The sequence below is a fragment of the Calonectris borealis genome, chromosome 5, assembly GCF_964195595.1.
Source record: "Calonectris borealis chromosome 5, bCalBor7.hap1.2, whole genome shotgun sequence".
Classification (NCBI taxonomy): Eukaryota; Metazoa; Chordata; class Aves; order Procellariiformes; family Procellariidae; genus Calonectris; species Calonectris borealis.
The window spans coordinates 24865756-24885343 of NC_134316.1; the positions used below are offsets into that span (position 1 = coordinate 24865756).

Consider the following 19588-nt stretch of genomic DNA (forward strand, 5'->3'; position numbering starts at 1 on the left):
ACCAATAGCAGAACCAGTGCTGGGATACATGAGCTCCATCTCAGCTACATCTTTACCCATGCCGTCCACGCTGTCCCCGACGCAATGTAACAGGCTCCACGCCGCAGTGAAACTTTCACATTTCATCACTTTGTCAACTTCAGAAGAATGTTTTGGAGCTCACACCTTGTGAGCTCCTCTATAATCCAACCTCAGTGATTTCTCACGCATAGCAGAGCAAGTCCAGAATTATTAACTCCCAAAACAGTCACTGATTTCTAGCAAATTTCTGGCATGAACTAACTCAAACCATTCTCCTGAATCACGATCTCTTCTTAGAGGTTCCCTATCCAGCTCCTGACCAAAAACGCTCCTCAGCACAAAGACCTGAAAGATCCCAACAGCAAACCATACACTGGCTAAGCTCATACCCAGCGCCAGTTTTAAACTAGCTGAGCAGCTCTTCTAGCAAAACTTTGCCCTCAAATACAGCACTGGAGTCACTTTACCCGAAGGAAATTAACACAAGAGAGAGATGAGAATGTAAGAAAAGGGGAGAGAAAGAAGTGAACAGGGCGCAGCCAGAGCTTGCAAATTATTATGGACAAAGGACAGTCTCAAACAAGGAGTAACTCAGCCGTGTCAAACACCTTTTCTCCTAATCAGACAAGAACACCCTCATCGGCTGGGGAGAAGGCACACAGCCAAAAGCAGCTCAGAGATAGCAGAAGGTTAAGACGCCAAAGCAGTCAAAACAGTTGCAGGTATTTGGGCATCTTTGGCCAAGTTCATCACATATTATAGAAAGAAGGCCACAGAATTACAGATCCTCTATCACTTTGAAACAGTGAATTCCCTTCACACTTATCACAAATTTGTCAAATCCTGAACTCCAAAACGCAAGTCTTGAGTACTTTGCCTATGTCCTTTCATACTTGTTGGGTAAAATCCCCAAACTAGTGAACTCAGAAATTTTTATTATTGAGGTCAGTGGAGCTAAGATTTCACCTTCTTACTATCCTGTCTATTATCACCTCCCTAAACTCTGTGCGAATTACTCCACCTCCTTTTGTTATCTATCTATAACTGACATAAACTGTATTTCCTTCTCCTTTTATTCTTGCATAGCACTGACAAGCATCAGCAGAGCTCTGTGGGCACCTCAGACTAGAACAGAAAGGGAACGGTTAGGGTAGTGTCGCACTAGCAGAAACACACATACCATTGAACTCAAAACATCAGGAGGAGGTATAAATCAAGACTGATGTATGTTGACGGAGATGCAAATAATTGGATTTGCAGAACCTGTACCTGGCCCGTGGCAGATGCTAAATGAATTTTCATCAAGAATTCACCAACATCTCCTGGAAATTAAAAACAAAAGGATGGGGAAAACATGTCATTTATCACACTTTCACGCCTCTACCCTGTCGGGCTAGGCACCAGTCAAAGAGGAACAAAAAGATGATCTTTTCTCCAGACAGCTTAGTCTCTCAGTAACATTTTTGGGACATCTGGTCTGCTTCTGATAATAGGCACAAAAAGACTGATCAATCTCCCTGCAACCCATGGAGAGTGGTAACAGGAACCGACCTAAGTCTTCTCACCACTACAGAGAAAATGGAAATTCAAAGGAGTTGAGCAGTTCCTGCCCAAGGGCAGAAGGGAAAGGATGAAGAGACAGACGAGCCCTGCAAAGACAGCCTGCTGCTCTCATGGCTGCCAGACACACTGGAGCAGATGCTGAGGAGCACACGACCGCTGGCAAGGGCCACCCTGTTGTGGCAGTAGCTCACTTAGTCTCCCCACGTGCACTGGATTCAGCCCCAGCAGCGGCCAGCCCGGCTTTCCCAGGCGCTGCCAGGGGACAGAGCTGCTGTGCTGCCTCCCGGCACCCCCCGCCCTGGGGAGCTCTCACACTGGCTAAAGACTCCGTCCTGCTCTATGTCCACAAACACGGGAGCCCTGCGGGACACAGGCAGCCCTCCGTACACAGTCACGAGTTCTGCACTCATGCAATACAATCAGTAAGTGTGTGCCAATTAGATAATGTGATGTCAAAAGCGAGAGTTCAGAGATCAGCGATATGAAGGATGAATAGGCTGAAGGGACTGATTTATAGAAACATTAATCATGAGGTGTTTTTATTGCTTCTTGCTTAAATTTATCTTGAAAATGGGATTACATAAACCAATAGCAATATTTTTTCAGGGTACAACTCTGACTTTCTTGTCTGAAATTACAGACCCAAGTTTTCAGAATTGCCCCTGCAAAATTATTACAGCTCTGTGTGCAAAAGACAGTTGAATAGCTTAGAAGTGACTTGTGCTGGCAATTACCGTGACTATTAGGAAGAACTACTTGCCCACTCTGAATATTGACCTAAAAATATTCAGTCATTTTATTCCAAGACAATATCTCCACCCAACTATTTAGTTTCAAGTACACCCTTCATTAAAGGTGCTGAAAGGAATAAAATGTTAGAATATAAAATTTTGTGTTGTAAACTTAGCCTCCTTTGAATCTACCTCTCCATATTGTGTTCAGCAAATTGCAATTTTTCCAATTTTTTTTTCCATGGGGTTTCAGATGTGTGTCAGTTTAAAAAAAAAAACCACAAACAGATTTCGTTGGTCAGGAAGGCAAATGGTTATCTTTCATTCTTCAATTTTCAACACAAACTAATTTTTTTTTTTAATAGAAAAGTTTCTGTAGAAATTGATTCGGGTGGGAAAGGAACCTTTTTTGCTTTTCAAATTCATCATTTGTTTGAAGAAGCAGCAAAGATAATAGCATTTGTGTCAAGCAATGATTTAAACTTTCTGAGCCAAGTCTTCATCTGTATTTGCCCAATGAAATGAGCAACACTGATTTACAGCAGAGTCTTTGGTCCACAGGTTTGATTATCAATAGCAGTTGATCCTGTATGGCCATACGCTAAACTACAGAGGAAAGAGCTGGTCTATTGTTAATCTAAGATCCTACAAAGATAAGAAGCGCTGACACTGCATGGTTGCTTAAAATCAAGCCATTCAACTGCGTCTGGCACATTTACTTTCACACTCAACACCTCATGTGACACTAAATGGATCTATGAAAGCAGGGCCTGCTCGATTCGCTCCTCACACCTCACTGAGCCGAGAAGTAAAACCATGGATGTGGCCAGAGTTCCGCTGGTGTAAATGCGATTCTTGAGGAGAGCAGGGCCTCGTGGTTCTCCCCTTTCTCCTTACAGCATGTTAAATTGATCCAGGAAGCAGTTCATCTGAAAAAAAAAATACCTACCAACAATTTGTTTTAAACAAACAGTTGCTGGCAGATCCCCCATCTCCAGCAGCATGCAAGTATTTCGAAACACAAAAGGCAGGGAAATTGAAATTGAAAATTGATCTTCCTGTGGCCACGTAGACTGGAAGAGTGATTTCCTAGCTGTGATTTTAAATAACTCTTTCTTCTCTCCCCGCTCCCTCCTCCCCATACACATTCACATTTCTTCCCCCGTATTCTCCATCTTTTGTCGAACAGGAACAAAGACTTCCACCATCTCTCTCTCTTTCCCCAGCCTTCTCATCAATATTCTATTATCAAACAGGGCTTTAGCTCCTTTTTTTTCTTTAAATCAATAAGAAGCAAAGCAATGAGAGGGAAAAATTAAAATCCCCAGCAGATAAAGAAAAGGGTCTTTAAAAAAGCTAATCACTGCTAAACACTGACAGCTCACTGGAGTGTCACACACAGCTCCTGCTACAATCTGTTTGGTCCCACACTCTCATAAAGGTAAGCTACCTGAGCCTGCCTGCCGAAGACAGCCGAGCCAGGAGAGAAAACACAGACAAATAAAGCTTTCAGAATTGGTCTTCGTGGATGGTTGTCACCTGGACACCACGACCTGGCAGAGCAAGAGTTTGTAATGCCTGGCCTCTGGGTGAAGGTGGCACTCGGGAAGCCCCGCGAGTCCCTGTCATTGAGACTTACCTCAGCTCCCGGCTGGAGGCAGGGGCAGCCAAGCATCTTCATGGCTTTTCTGCATGGAAGTGCTCCTGCTCCTCTCCCAGGCCTAACCCTTCCCTCCCTGGCACATCCACGCATGATGCGGGCAGGGCTCAGCTGTGTTGCTATATCATTTTGGGGAGTGTGGGGGGTGTGTGTGTATATATATAAATATGGAATATGCCATACCTAACATCTTCAAATGTATTCTCACCTACATTACTGAAAAGACCCTGAAATTATTTAGAACAACAGCATGAGGGGGAAAGCAAGTTCCCTTGGGATTTCCAGCCCGACTTTGTATGCCTCTAAATATAGCCAGGCACGAAACAAATACACTGGCCCAAATACTAAAACTACTTAACCCTCAATGAAGAAGTCAATTACAAAACCTTTCTCTGACTGCCCCTGGACCCCAGTTTGGCTTCAGTCCTCAAAAGATGAAGCTCAGTTACACCTGTTTCATGAGGAAGGCCACTGACTTGGAGGGAATGGACATACAGAAAGGTTGATTTCATTCTTTTTGTTCTTCTTATTCAACTTGCCACACACTCCTTGTAAAATTGCAAAGTCAAAGTGGAATAAGTATGCTTTTATTTTTATTATTTTATTTTTTTTTAAGGTAAGCAAATTCTGTTAGCCAATGCAAAAGACAAGGAGAGACAGATGAAGCAACTTGACAAGAAACAGCATTTTTGTTAAGTCATATCCCTGTTCTATTATTGCTAATGCTTCTTCATGATCAAAGGATCTTTCAGGAGACACAGCTGGACAGAGACACTGCATGGCAGTGGAATGAAACAGCAGAAAATAGTCCCACCAGTCAGCAATGCATTTTCTTCAGGAATAGCATTTAGAACCAGAAAGTGCCCAATTCAAAAATAGAGCAAAGGGAATAGGATATTACTCAATTTTGACTCAAACCAGTTTTACATCTTTGGGCAGCATACATTGTTCCTCTTCTAACAAGCTCAAGTTACAGCTCTTGCATCACACACCTGCCCCAGCACAGATGATACCTCTGTGCTCTGTCCCAGTGCCCTGCTGTACTGGAGAGCACTGGGCTGCACAGGTTCTGTCAGGAAGGAGGTAAAAGAAACCCCATCACCTTCTAGACCTTTAGTTGGCACCTTACTTCCCACATAGCAGAGTACAAAGCAGCTCATAGGGGGCTTCCCATGTTCCTTTCCAACCTTCACCTACCCCTCTGACAATTACACAAGATCGCTAGGGTTCTGTATTCTTATCGCACCAGGAAACACCTGCACACACTCTGGCAGTGAGCAACAAGTTTCCGACCACCAAAGAGGAGAAGGAGAAAAGAAGCAGCAATAAAATCGGGAGAAACGTGACATGGCAGTCTGTCCATCCTCAGGAAGATGACCATGAGACAAAACCTGCTTGCTCAAACTAAAAATCAATTCCATCATCATTCCCAATCATTGTTCACCAAAAACAAATTACAAGCATCCTTAAAATTAGGAAAGACCCTATTTCGTCATTACCTTTTAACAGAGTAAAAATTTTCAGGGGACAAAACAGTGAGTCAAACGGGAGAGCTCTAAATATAGTGTATGTATCAGCAGGACAAGACTCAGGTGACTCAGGAGAGAAGACTCCTTTTGAGAAGGTGCCACAAATCACCTCCATGCAGTGCTACAGAGCACGTGATGTTACAGGAGATGGGTTCTGCATTTCTGTTTGAGCATGAAGGTCCTCAAGCATTTACAGTGAACAAAAGCTTCTCCCTCCGTACTGCTGTAGTGCACAGTGTGTTCTTTCCACTTGGCGGTGACATGGTCTTTCAGGTATGAAAAGATGACTCCTGCATAAATGCCTTGTAAAGTACTTTGGAACTACGTGTGCCATAGAGAAAAAAATTATTACAATCTTGAATTCTTGCTTTAAAATATGCAGTGAATTTAATATGTTTACCTGGTACAAGGAGATAAGAAGGGGCACAAGAACTTGAGGAAAATGTACGCTTACTTCACCCAGTGTTTCTAAGTGTCCTGGTTTCAGCTGGGATAGAGTTAATTTTCTTCCTAGTAGCTGGCATAGTGCTGGGTTTTGGATTTAGTATGAGAATAATGTTGATAACACACTGATGTTTTAGTTGTTGCTAAGTAGTGCTTACACTAGTCAAGGACTTTTCAGCTTCCCATGCTCTGCCATGTGCACAAGAAGCTGGGCGGGAGCATAGCCAAGACAGTTAGCCAACTGCGGGGTATTCCACACCATATGACATCATGCTCAGTATATAAAGTAGGAGGTGTGGTCCAGGAAGGGGCAATCACTACTCAGGGACTGGCTGGGCATCGGTCAGCGGGTGGTGAGCAATTGCATTATGCATTACTTATTTTGTAAATTCTTTCATTATTATTATTATTATTTTCCCTTCCTTTTCTGTTCTATTAAACTGTCTTTATCTCAATCCATGAATTTTACTTTTTTTTTCCAATTCTCTCCCCCATCCCACTAGGGGGAGAGGGGGAAGTGAGCGAGCAGCTGTGTGGCGTTTGGCTGCCTGCCGGGTTAAACCAAAACACTAAGTCACCAGAACAGTAATGACTTTAAAATCTTACCCTATCCCTATAATGAAGAAATACCCTGATCTTTTCTCATCTCTTGCATTTCCCTACAACTTCATAGCTACCTGTGATGCCAAAGCTAGGGCTCTTCCTCCCAAGTTGCCCCTTTCTCCTGTGTTCATGCTCCCCTTCACTTTCCTTTATGGCTAGCACAAAGCAGGGACTTCCCTTTTCTCTTCTGGCAGTATAGGGCAACAGAAATTCCCCACAAACCTTTCAGAAGCAGTTGTACTAATGTCTATGTTTAGCAGCTATATTAATCAGAAGGGCAAACCAGGACTCAGGAACCAAAGACTTTTGTTACGTTGTGAATTAACGGTTAAAGAAAGTAAAACCAGAAATAATTGGATAAATCTCAGCACAGAAAAAAAAAAAAACCATGAGCTGGAAAAAAGTCAGGCAATGTTTACCAATGGTGAGGGCTACAGAACTACAGAACAGTGTCCTCAGTTAATGGCTTGTGTCCCTTTCACTCAGGACATTTCATGTTGTTCAGCAGCCCCACCAGCAGTTATAACGATAGCACAGCCTCACTCCAGCCCAAGACTGCTGCCTTGACAAGTGCCGATGGCCTTCACGAAAGCTGTCTGAAACCATGCTGACATCTAGGAGGCTCTCAGGAAGACACACTGGAGGTTTGCTCACCAAACTGCTTTCTTGCAGAGCAAGCAAGTTTGGTCTCAAGAGCAGCTTTGAGCCCACATTTAGGAGAGTAAGAATATATTCAGAAAATGGCTCCCCCTAAAAATACACTGTAAGGAACAGTCAGGCATGGGCAGAGGGTATGAATTTGATAGGGGAGAAGATCCACTCGACCAAATCCTTCTGGATCCACGATAGCAGGAATACAGCTCTATGATAACAACCCATAGCATGCAGCTCAGCAGACAAACGCCTGTAGATTAGTTAGCAGTGGGCAGCCCATCCAACACCTCCAGAAATACCGATCTGGCAGTACTATGTGTGATCCAGCCTATGTAGGAGAATAGAAATGGGAGTCCCAAACTGCAAGAGGAATCCCAAGCTGACAGGCCGGCAGAGCCGCAAGAGCAAGCCAGCAAAGAGCACTCAAAGCTTCTAAATAACAACATGCAGAAAATAAATTAAACACCCTGATACATTCAGAAGGAAAAAAAAAAATTGTAGCAGAAAACAGAATTTCACACTACAATTCCCAAAAAGCAAATGTAGGGGAAGAAAAGTGTCGTCTAAAGGAGAAGGACCAAAGGGAGCCAAACACCTTAAGGGTTCCTTTGTTCCACACAACTTTTTTTTATTTCTCTTTTGTGAAGCCAAAGTAAGGTCTGTCTCCCTATTCCACTGAAAGAAAAACAGAGATGCTCTTGTCTGATCAGGTGGAAGCTGCCAAGCGATGATGTGTTGTCTATATTTTTCCTGCTGAACAAGGATCCATCAAACCAGTCAGATGAAAGAAGGTGTCCAAAGGCCCAGAAACCAAATGCACCAAGATGAAAGGCCCAGAATTTGGTAGTCATCTCCCTGGGTCTCCAAACCTCACAGGAAACCACGAGGAAAAGTAGGGACCAGTAACCATGGGTAACCACTCTCAAGTTAATCTCAGATGGGGAGGGGAAAACACTTCAAGATTAATAGCTAAAGTATGTGGGGATTAGAGATTAGGAGGAGAATCCTGTTTGCTAGGATTAAGAGGGCCGGGTTCACATGAAAACCTCAACCAGCGAATTGCCTCCAGCAAAACAGTGGGTTTTATTATTATTATTATTATTTTATTCTCCTCCAATAAATGAAAAACATCAGCAGGAGGGCAGCAAAATCCATCAAAGGTTTAGAAAATAAAATCTCTGAGGAAAGGTTAAGGGAATGCAGTCAAGATAGGAATCAGGTATTAAAAACAAAAATCTGCACATGTTATTAGTAACATGGCAGATTACAAAGAATGAGAGATTTTAAAAAAAAAATCAACTTCACTTTCCAGAATCCATGCTGTGTGGTGTATTTCTTTGCCCTTGGCTCAGCTACAGGCAGGTGAGCTGCGAGAATGGCAAAACTCACGGCTTTTGCAAGTGAGGAAAGTACAGTTTGAACACCTGATGGGTGATATTTTCCAGAGTGCTAAGAGCTTCATTTTAACATTCACTCTTGGTTGCTTGTCATTGACACATGATTAAGGCACCTACCAAAAGGTGTACAGGAAGGAACAGAAAGAGAATGGGACTATGATATATCAGATGGGGCTAATAGAGAGGGAACAGACATTAGTCCAAAGTATCAAAGCAGGCATTCAAAATTTTGGTTAAACAGCTTGCCTGAGATCATTTTCAGCGATGGAGCCAGGAACAAACCTGGACCCACCACAGTAAAACTGTCTGAACTAGGTCCTACTTCACTTGACTACATCCTTGTACAAGTAAGAATGTGCAGTCTGGGAGAGGATTTTTTTTTTTTTAAATACCCACAGAAAAGTTTTTTAGAAGAGCTACACAAATCAAATACTCCTATTCTGCTTCCCACTTTATTCACAAGCCCGAAGCAGCTGGGTTAGCTCAGCAGACCTGCCAGCCCGCACATCACCCACCAGCACGAGGTCAGCAAGGAGAAGCAAGGCCACCACACTGACCTGTAAGCAAGGACCATGCTACTGAGTGACACGCTACTGGAAAACATATTCCTCCCTCGCAGCCTAGCGCCACAGGCCCTCCACATAACCAGACCCTCTCTGTAGGCCTGTGTCAAAAATTCCTCATTATGAGACTTAGCATCAGCCTTCTCAAGCACTGAGGGAGAATTGGGAAATCTGATTACTCCAGCACATTTGGCCTTTCAGGTGCACAAGAACTGCAAAATCGCCATACCAACACAAAAAAACTTCCTAACAAGAAAGCCCAGGAGGTCGCAGGTAATAATGCCATTTCCAACAAAAGCCATACAGAGAGACAAGGGTTGTAACACAAAGGAAAACGGAGCAGGTATTCTTAAACACAGATGTTCTTGGCTGTTTGCAAGGGACATTTAGCTGCAATACAGACTAGGATGATCCTCAACCCGCCCTAACAGTGAGCTGCAAAACCATCTGCATGCCTGCCCCTCAAAGTACACGCACAGGCATAGAGGAAAAACTGGCTCCACCTTTTACTGAGCAAGATCTCAGGGAGGAAGCTTCTTCTGTTGCAAGTCATTTGGAAGTTTTATTAAACTGGCTGTGTACAAAAAAAAAATTTATAAATGCAACCCTTGCTTTGTCTGATGCCAGATGGTGTCACTGCCAGACTTCTGAGCACCACTGGCAAGGGGCTCCCAAGGGAGCAAAGATCAGGAGGCTGGGGCACCATCCAGGCCGAGAAATCACAGTTTCCCCATCATTTATTCCTCTGAATGAACCCTGGTCCTTTGGGGCTCCCAAGGCCAGTACAGCAGCAGCAGGTGGAGATCAAGCTGATTCATGGGGAAAGGAAATTGCAAGCACAGGGCAGGTGGACTGAATTTGTACACTTAGATAGAACTTCATTAACATACTAGAAGCCTCCTCCCACCTCGCCTGCAGCTGTGTTTCTCCTCCTTTCCCCCTGCTATTCTTAGAAACTAGATGACTTCACTTCCTGATGAAACCAAGTCTAGTTGGCTCTGGGCCCTGACCCTTTTTTGTACAGCAAAGACAAGGAGCTGGAATTTGCTTGAACTCTTTTCCTCCACACTCAGGCAAGCCAGCCGTGTCTGCACAGGATGATGGCAATGCCACTTGCCTAGCCCCAGCAGCATTTCTGTGTGAGCAAGGAACGCTAACAGCGAGTTTCAGAGGGACTGTGTATCAGGTTCTAGCAGTCCACCTGCTTGCTTCCCACTGAATAGACACTCAAGGCTAACAGAAGGTCTAGTAGGGAGCAAAGTGAAGAGGAACCTGTAGCATAATAAAATAGAAAGAAAAGCCACTGTGATGCATACTTAAGTGACCAAGGCACAGAAAAGCCCCTCCTAGTACCGATCCATGGCAACTCCTATCTCAAACACTCTAATTCTGGGCACTATAACTTAAGGGGAAAGAAAGAAAAATACTGGGAAAGTTCAGGAAACTGTAGGAATAAAGAATTATTAAGTATTAAGAATCAGCTAGCTTAAAAACAAACAAACCAAAAAAGCAAACTGAAGTTGAGATGTGATGGATGTGTACATTCGCAGGGAAAAGGGACATTGAACCAGAAAGGGTACGCTCCATGGCTAAAGAGAGAAACAAAAAGATTAAATACTTTAAAACTTCAGTTTACCAACATTATGATACTCCCTCGCAAATAATCCCCCACTCTCCTCTCTCAGTCTGCTTTCACATTTACTTCTGGTCCCATCCCTCAGGCACAGCTTCCCTGCTGCCGCACACTGCCATCGAGCCATGTTTCCCTTACCCCATATGCCCCCTTACCCCGTACAGCAATACTCAGCCCTACGTGTGCCCCCTTCCTTCCTTCACACGCTCCTTCCCCTCTTCCCTTGCAAGACTGATCTCTAGTACTGATCTCTAGACTCCATTACAAGAGTCTACTTTTCCCGTAACAATACTATTTTTAAAAGCCAAAATTGACACTCTGCTCTGTACAGGTGCCGACAGCCAAAACAGCTCCAATCCCCTTCAGCCACCACAACAGGGAGAACATAGGACCACCTTCTGATCCAGGCTAGAGACCCACCGTTGGAGACTAATGGCTTCAAAGATGAAGACACATCAATTACTGGCACTGGGTCTTCATCAGGGAATGTGAGGTTTCATATAAAGGTGCGTTAGGGCTATGGAGAAAATGTTCCACAGACAGGAAGGCCATCTCACAGCTCAGGAGGATTAAATTGAAAAACGGATGCTGGGCAGTGGTACGAATGGTATTATGCTCTCATTTAGTAACACAAGCACACATTGCTACGATGCCATCGCTCACTAGCATGAAGATGCTAATCACCACCAAAACCTATGTATTGCCATTGCCCACTGGCACAGTAGTGACAGACAAAGCACCAGCACACACAGGGCCACAGCAAAGATACATCCACCGGCAACGGTTTATCAGTCCTAATATAGCCTTGTGCTATAAAAACACACAGAAATTTTACTGCGAATGGGGAGCTGCCCTGTCCACTATAATCACATCATTTAGCAAGAGCAGGAAAGCTAGGAAAATGAGAATCGGCTCCTGACAAGAATAAGCAAAGCATAAAAGAAAAATACCAAAAAACCCTCCCTTCAATTGAAATCATCTAAAGAGAAAAAGCAGTAGACAGCAGAGCTCAATGTGTTTGGCTGAGAAGAAAGTTATTTACAGCAAGGTCTGGCCTCTCACTGCCACCATGTAATTCCAGGCAATTGCACTTTCAAATAGATCTTTTTGGAGAAAATCAACAGCGGCTTTGCTTTCAATCTAGTGGAAAATGAAGTCCTGCAAATGTGTTACATAAAGCCACAGCAGAAAGAGGGCTGTGCACTCGGGCACGTGCTCTCAGGTGGAGGTCGGTGGGCTTAGTACTAAACTCTGCCAGGCCCTCTCCACATTTCCCAGCTCTCGCATCACACACGCACACAGGATTTCCCGTAACTAATGATGTATATCAGATACTGTGGCAGTGACAAGTTTCCACAGACTGAGTCCTACTGCCTACATCAGTCCTGTCTCTCCAGGTCCAAGGAGAAGTGTCATCCCCAAGGCTCGACAAAGCTGGAAGCCTCCTGAGCAAGGCCCTCAAGCATGGAGTATACAGACAGTCTTTTGAGGCATATATCCCTGCCTCCACAGGATCATCCCAAAATTCACCACTGACTACACCCCACAGAATTATGCCCCACAGGCACCTTCAGTCAACACCAACATATGCCCAAGTGTCTACAAGGCTGTTTCCCAAGCCTGCAGTGACCAGTACTGCCCTGAGCAGTGTATCTGCAGCTCTCCACTTCTATAGAAAACCTGTCCCACTAGTGCCTTGTCATTCAAAAGCAACAGACACCAGCTTTTGAATGTTTTACATCATTGACAGCATACAGAATATTGTAGAAAATCATCCCCGATACAGTTTATCCAAATATTCAACCTCAGAAAAACTTTAAGAGGGTGACTACCAAAAACAAAAATATTAAATGCCTATATATGACTTCATGCAGAGAGGGCTGGAGGCTGCATCATTATCAGAGGTCAACAACATGGGACTACAAAGGTAGTGCAGGCAGACGCCACATACCCTGTCACCCCAAGCTGTTACTGGGCTTCACCCTCTCCCCAAGCCCATGTGCCAACATACACACATATGAATATACATACCCACATATACAGCACCAGCCCCAGCATCCATTTCAGACAAAGGCCTAGGAGAAATATAATTTCAGGCAGCTTCCCCAGGGCAAGTCAGAAGGATGGAAAGTAGAAGGTAAAGCTAAGCTTTGAACCATCTCAATCTAGCTCAGATACCATTGCATTGTGAACACAGCAAAAGGAAAAGGTTAATTCCCACCGTACATTCCAGCAGGAAGAATTGTTAATTAACATTTTCCTTGGTTCAAGACATTGAAAAGTGACAAGAGACAAACCTGGAACTAGTAGCTTTAAAACACGTTAAGATTAAGACAGACATGCACAATCCTTCTTATTGTTTTAGGAATACTGCAATAGGTTTGGAAGCTTTCACCTGGGTCACTGAGTCCAGGTTCTGCAATGCATCCAGCCATACGTACATTTCAACAAGCGTGCAGCTCGAGCTTCCCAGGACACCTATTCCACTCATGCCCAAACATCCCAGGACAGAGAACACCTCCAACACCTTACCGCAAACTGCTTCCAAAAAACTGCAGCCTGTCACTGTAATATGCAAGAACAGCAGAGATCGCGGACACCACCCCCCCACACACCTCTCTCAGGCAGAGACTATGTTAAAGAGAAGCCTCCTATAATTTTCTGAAACAAACCATGCCTGTTTCCACAGTGGAAGGTGATCAAAAAAAACAAAGCCTGACAATCTGACCAGAAGAAAGTGAATTTTCTCTCCCCAGATCTGGCAGTTGCTTTAATCCTGACATTGCGAAGGTGACATGAAATCAGGCAGCTGGGATAACGCAATGACAATGGGAGCGCCGATGGGCCTGGTGCAGCCTACAGGCTATCTCCAGCTGAATCTAACCTGCACTGCTCCAGAGAAAGGTGCAAAAATTAATAGCCAGAAGCTTATTTGCACAAAGGTGGAAAACATTCTATGTCCTTTCTAGACAACTGGACCAGTAAAACCCCTTTATAGGATCAAGCATAGACCTACTGACTGCAAAGCACTAGAAACCCTTTTCATTTCTCAGTGCTGACACAGGTCTCCACAAACTGCAAAGCACCCACAGCCAACATCTGTCCACTGGTTATTCCTGCTGCAGTGTAGAAGACAAAATAATTCAATACAGTGGAGTAAATGCAAAAGGAGTTTCAAGAGGCGGCAAATATTGTAGCTTCTGCTAAGGAAGTAGAGATTAAATACAATTAAAAAAAGTATCAGCAATTGCACCATCAACTCAGACTCACCAGCTGTTTCAATGCCACATAACATGGTCAGTTAAGACTTCACAGAAACAGCAGGGAGGAGAATTCAGGATCTTCTCTAAAAGTAGGTACCTCTGCCACCCACACACCAGAGGAAGCACCACTTTTTTTTTTTAGCTCTGTAAAAGTCTTAAGACTTGATCTATGTAATCTAGCTTTTCTGACAGCCTCCACTAGAGGACTTCTCTTGCTGGAGCCATTAAATACACCATTAATCAGATTACAAAGCAATAGGTGTTTCAAAGGAAGCCGCCTTCTTCCTGAGCCTCCTGCAGGTGGAAGTGGTACCAAAACAAATAGTGATACACCCTACATACACATTTATCCTCCCTGAACGTGAAAAGCTTTAGTTTGTTAATTGACACACCCCCTACTTTTTGTGTGATTTGCCAAAACCACCAACAGCGTAACAGAGGGAAGTTTACACTATCTAACGAACGAGATGCGAGCCCTTTCTGGCGCAGCACTGGGAGAGAGTGCCAGGCTCCTCAGACAGCAACAGCTCTCCCTGGCATTTGCTCCTGCAGATTTCTGCTCCATTCCTGCCCCTTGCCCTCCTCCTGCTGATTTCTTTTCAGCATTGCTGGTAGCAGAGCACTGACATCCTCCAGCCCCAGGCACCTCGCTGTCAGGCTCTTAACCCCCCCCAGCACTCTGAAACGAGGGAGCCCAAACCGCACTGGCCTCGGGGGAATAGCCTGCGGCTTTATCTCCTGAGCCACACCACCTCCTGAAGCCTGTGCACAAATGAGATAACATCCTCCTGCATCTGAAGGGTGCCCCTTTTAATCTTATGACTAAATATCCTCGAAATTATTATTCAGAGAAGTCATTTTAAGATAAATTAATTTGAAACACAATTTATGACCACAGACTGAACCACTACATCACTGGGCACGCAGGGAAGCACTATTCCATCTTGGTGCCTTGTTCCCCTCCTAAACAAGGACACAGTGACTCTCTTCACACGGTAACATGCTTCTCAGCACATTGCACACCGCTATTTCTAGAAGCAAAGGGTATAGATACGTAATTAAGTATCTAATGCATCATCATGAACAGAGGACCAAACTTCTGTCCTAGATAGCAATAAAGCTATGACGTTTGCAGCTTCCAGAAGATCCGCACAATCAGTTTGGTAACCAAGCTACATGAGCCTGCAATAATATAAACTGAAAACAAGCAAGAGTAGCAATGCACAGAGCACTATTTTTAAGAAGTTTCTGCTAAGTGGGTTCAGGGAGGCATAACATTCAAGGCTAAAAATCAAATCACAAGCACTATCCCTGCATCCCCCTCTCTGGCTCCCCCTTCTCTGAAGGAAACATCCAGCAATACTGCCTGGATGTTACATTTGCATTTTATTCAGTGTCCAGATCCAAGCCCCAGATAATCACCACACTTAGTGTTTTTACAGAAAGCTTAAAACCTTAATGGCCTGAATCATCTGAGCATTACTTCACTCTGATGCTAGCGTAATAGCGTAAGTCTAATGCTTTTAGCAGTTGCACTGGTGGAAAATCAGTGACGTGATTGCAAAACCGAATGGCCTAAATGTCTTAACAACTGCTATCTCTGTTTTAGGGGAAGGAGCACAGAAACAGAAAGATGCAGGAAAATCTTCTCTCAAGATGCACTGCAAGTTAGTTATAGAGATGTGAACAAAGCCCCCAGGTCTCTGGACTCCAAGTCACATCTACTAGAGCAATTAAAAAAAATTCCCCTTCCTCAATGCTATCCAAAGTAACCACCCAAAGTGGTTGCTTTCTTTGCCTTTCCCAGTACCACTGCTATCATCTGACCCATCTGGGAAGCAGTCTCTCGCCACCTCAACACTGGCACCCACTTTGGATACCAATGATTCATACTGGAGACGAAAATCCCTGGCACAAGAGAAAAAAAAATTCTCCCCAGACTATACTACCAGTGCAGCTAAAACACAACTAGCGATCTGCATCTCACCCTGCTATTTCCATTGCTGTAAGATGCCTGGGTATGTATTATGCTCTTCTGCACCCAACTCAACAACTAAACAAGGTCCAGACTCCCAGTAAACTATGATCATAGTAGTATGTAAGCAGCATTTCTACTGAAGCTATTTGCTTATTTCTGGCTGGGCATATCCCTAACTCCCAGCTGTGACAGAAGGTCGTGGTGCAAGACACTTGCTTTTCACATTTTCTCTTCTTCAGGATGCAGGCTAGAAAGCATTTTGTGTGATCCTTAAGCCTGCCAGTGGGGTGAGGATAAGGAGGGGACACCTCCCTTGGCAAGAACAGTTCTGGATCCTGTAAGTCTGCCAGATAACACATGGACAGGAGAAAGAGAGACTCTCAAATAAGAATTTAGATCAAAAGGTACAGAAACAACCATGGAAAAGCTCACTCAGCTCTACTCTCCAAGCAGAGGATTCTATCCTCAAAAATATTTGCTATACTACTGCCTTGTCAAGCCCCACTTTAGAAAGCAATAGTAATGGGATTTGTCTCCCTTCCCTTGGAAAAGTTTATCAAAGCGCAAAAAATTTCAGTAAAATGAAAAATTTTCTTTCAAGTTCTCCTCTGCATAATTCCATTTAGGAATGAATGTAGAATCCCTCTAAACCCGCTGAAGAAATTAAATAATAGCTAGTGTGGATGAGTTTCTATTTTTCATACACTTACAGTTCTCTAGGGAAAAATTCCTTTTGAGTAATCATCCAATGTGATTTTTTTTTTTTAAGTATAAAATGAGTGAAAACATTTTTGGACTTTTTTTTAATGCAAAGATGAGGCACAACTCAAAAACAGAATCCACGTACCTATGAATATTTACAAAATATATGCCACCACTGTGTTTAGCCACTAAAGCATGTATATGTCAGGTTGTGTTGAGCTTGTGTTATCTTTGATAACAGTGAATCCTGCACTGTTTTAAAAGCCCCAACCCGAAACAGTCGTACAGCATCCACCTTCTCATACAATAAATCATGAGATAAAGGCAGAGCAGTGGAGTTGGGAGCCTTTAGTATCCACATAACTGAAGCTTTTATCAGAAGTGAGAACAGGCAACTTAGAAATGCACGATCCAAGTTTCCTCTAAAACAAAGTAAAAAGGAAAATGGGGCAAAGAGAGCCCCAACATAACATTAATTATTGTCAAGATTTTAATCACTCCCAAGCAAAGGATTCCAAAATTATGACTCTTCCTGCAATGACATCTTGATCTCAATCCTAAGTTGTTATTTCTTTCACAACATTGTTGGGTTTGTCTACCATATATCATCCTATTCTCAATTTTTATCTTACATATATTTATTCCTTCTGCAGAATAAATATCGTCCTGAAAATAAAGTACAGTGTTTCTTTATGGTTGAAATTACTGTTTGCAAGGAGGAAAAGAAGATTTGTCTCATCTGTGGAAGAGTTTCAACAACAGAGAGACTAGCCAGCCTATTTCTCTAAATGGCAAATGACTGATAATGTCCCCTACTCTTGACAAATGCTTTCAGAAATTCATTTCCTTCAGAAACAAATCAAAGCAGTAATCAAAGGACTTCTCTCACTTTCTCTGCAAACTCCTTAGGATTCATTCTCCAATTTGCGATTGGAAGCAAGATTTTTTTTTTCTTGGTCAAAAGTCATCTTAGAACATGGCCAGCTGAGATGGCCACAGAGCAGATAGTCAGGAATACAAAAGATATCCATCTTCCAAACTTATCCAAACCATGACACTTCTCAGTGCTTTAAGTTATCGCCAAAAAAACCAAGATTATTTCTGCTCTCACTCATAACATTTCTCATAACGAACAGATTAGAAGAACTCTATACCCATAGAAGAAGAGAGTTCACTCTAAAGAGCCCGTTGCCTATTTAAGACCTTAAATATAACTCTGGTATTGTAGCCACATTTCAGTTCAAATAATAATGGTTTAGCTACAACAGATTTTTCTGTAGCATGTCAAATATATATGTTTTTTCTCTTTTATTACATGTACTAAGCTATATTAAATGAATCTGAAACTAATACAATGAATTGATTACACTGATTCCTCTATATAGATTGTAAGGTTTGTTGACTACTTTGATTAGGTAGATGACATAAGTTGCAAGTCATTTGTTTGTTAGTATAGCCATGATTTGCACCTTCCTGCCCCTCATATTTCCTCTCAGACTGCTCTGCATACTACATTACATAAGACCTCACAACATGTTTGTTAAATATAGCATCTCATTGTCATGACTCCCACGTTACATGCAGGAGTCAAGTGATTTGCCCAAGACTGCAGGCTCAGCCAGCAGAATTGCTTTTGCAACTAAAGAACGCCTACGTCAGTGGCCTTTGCAGAACCTACATACATTTCTCTCTAGGATGCTGAGGTTTTTAGCATTTCTACAATGTGCATCAGCAGGCAGATAAACTGAATGCCTGAGATTTTACCTCTTATGAGCAAGTGAACTGGAATGACTTAGCTAGGGCCACTGCTTTGAAAGCAAAATTCCCACTGAAGTCAGTGGGGCCAGGATTTCACCTTTGATACAGAAAGTCACATGAGCTATTTATCATTATATTTTATACACCAAATAGGCACCATACAAAATAGCTGTGAATATAGCTGGTTTACATTAGCACAAACTACCTTAACTGGTTTGCTTCATCCTTCCTCATCATTTATTTTGCAGTTACCTGCATATTGCTGAATCTTGTTGTTCATTATGAGGCACCAGGACCATTGGACTCCACCTCCATTTCTATCTCTCTGTGGTAAGCAGTGGCATAGGAACAGCCTTTACAGAGGTTTCTGGTCATTGGTGGAACACTGTTTAAGGCAACTGTGGAACAGACACACATGTTGACACCGACCTCCGAAAGTGTCACACAGTGCTTCAATTGCAACTTGGGGCAAAAGTTCTTCCTATAAATAAAAGTCCAGTTAAACTCAATGTGTATTCTTTACATGCTGCATGAAGGACATGTCTGTGAGAGAGGGTTACAATGATCTGGATCTCATGATTTTGTAGATAAGTTCCACTGGCCAGCCAGCAATCTGATTATAAAGGATCATTTGGGTCACATCATGGCTCAGTCGGGTTATTTCACAATCCCAAATAAAAGTAAGATGACAGGACAGAAGAGGAAGACTGAAAGAAAGACAAGAGGAAAGCAGGAGATGCACACTGACAAAGGGCTGATTACATAGGCTTCCACATGAGAACCACCCAAAACAAACTCCAAGGCAGCTTTCTGCATGCTGGGTGGTGGCATCTCTCCCCAGATAAGGAACTGTGAGGCTGTGCCTCCCCTAAGAAACTCTGACAACTTCAATCACCAGTAAGGGAGCCCTGGAGGTTAACCTTGAAAGCTCCCTGTTGGAATCTGCATGTATGACACTGCTGCCTATTTGTTATTCCTTAGGAGAGTAAAATGTGTCTACGCAAACCCATGTCCGTTGCCATCACAGATCCAGTTTAAACAAGCCCTGTCAGTTTGAGGATGGAAGAAACCTCCTGGCAGTTTGTATGC

General features: G+C 43.2%; 1 protein-coding gene and 1 long non-coding RNA gene across 3 annotated transcripts in view; one reads left to right on the top strand and one right to left on the bottom strand.

The window, feature by feature from the left end:
* LOC142082818 (neurexin-3) overlaps positions 1–14645 on the bottom strand; it is a 487905-nt gene extending 473260 nt beyond the window's left edge. The window contains exon 1 of the mRNA XM_075151407.1: positions 14069–14645. Coding sequence (XP_075007508.1) covers positions 14069–14093 — 25 coding nt within the window. The 5' untranslated portion in view covers positions 14094–14645. The remainder of the gene's footprint in view (positions 1–14068) is intronic.
* Positions 14646–14947: 302 nt separating this feature from the next.
* LOC142082820 (uncharacterized) lies at positions 14948–19008 on the top strand. Of its 2 annotated transcripts, none has more exons than XR_012673846.1 (3): positions 14948–15056; positions 15671–16079; positions 18748–19008. It is a non-coding gene; the product is annotated as an uncharacterized LOC142082820 (long non-coding RNA). The 2 variants fall into 2 exon arrangements; XR_012673847.1 differs by lacking the exon at positions 14948–15056 and adding an exon at positions 15288–15569.
* The last annotated feature ends 580 nt before the right edge of the window (positions 19009–19588 follow it).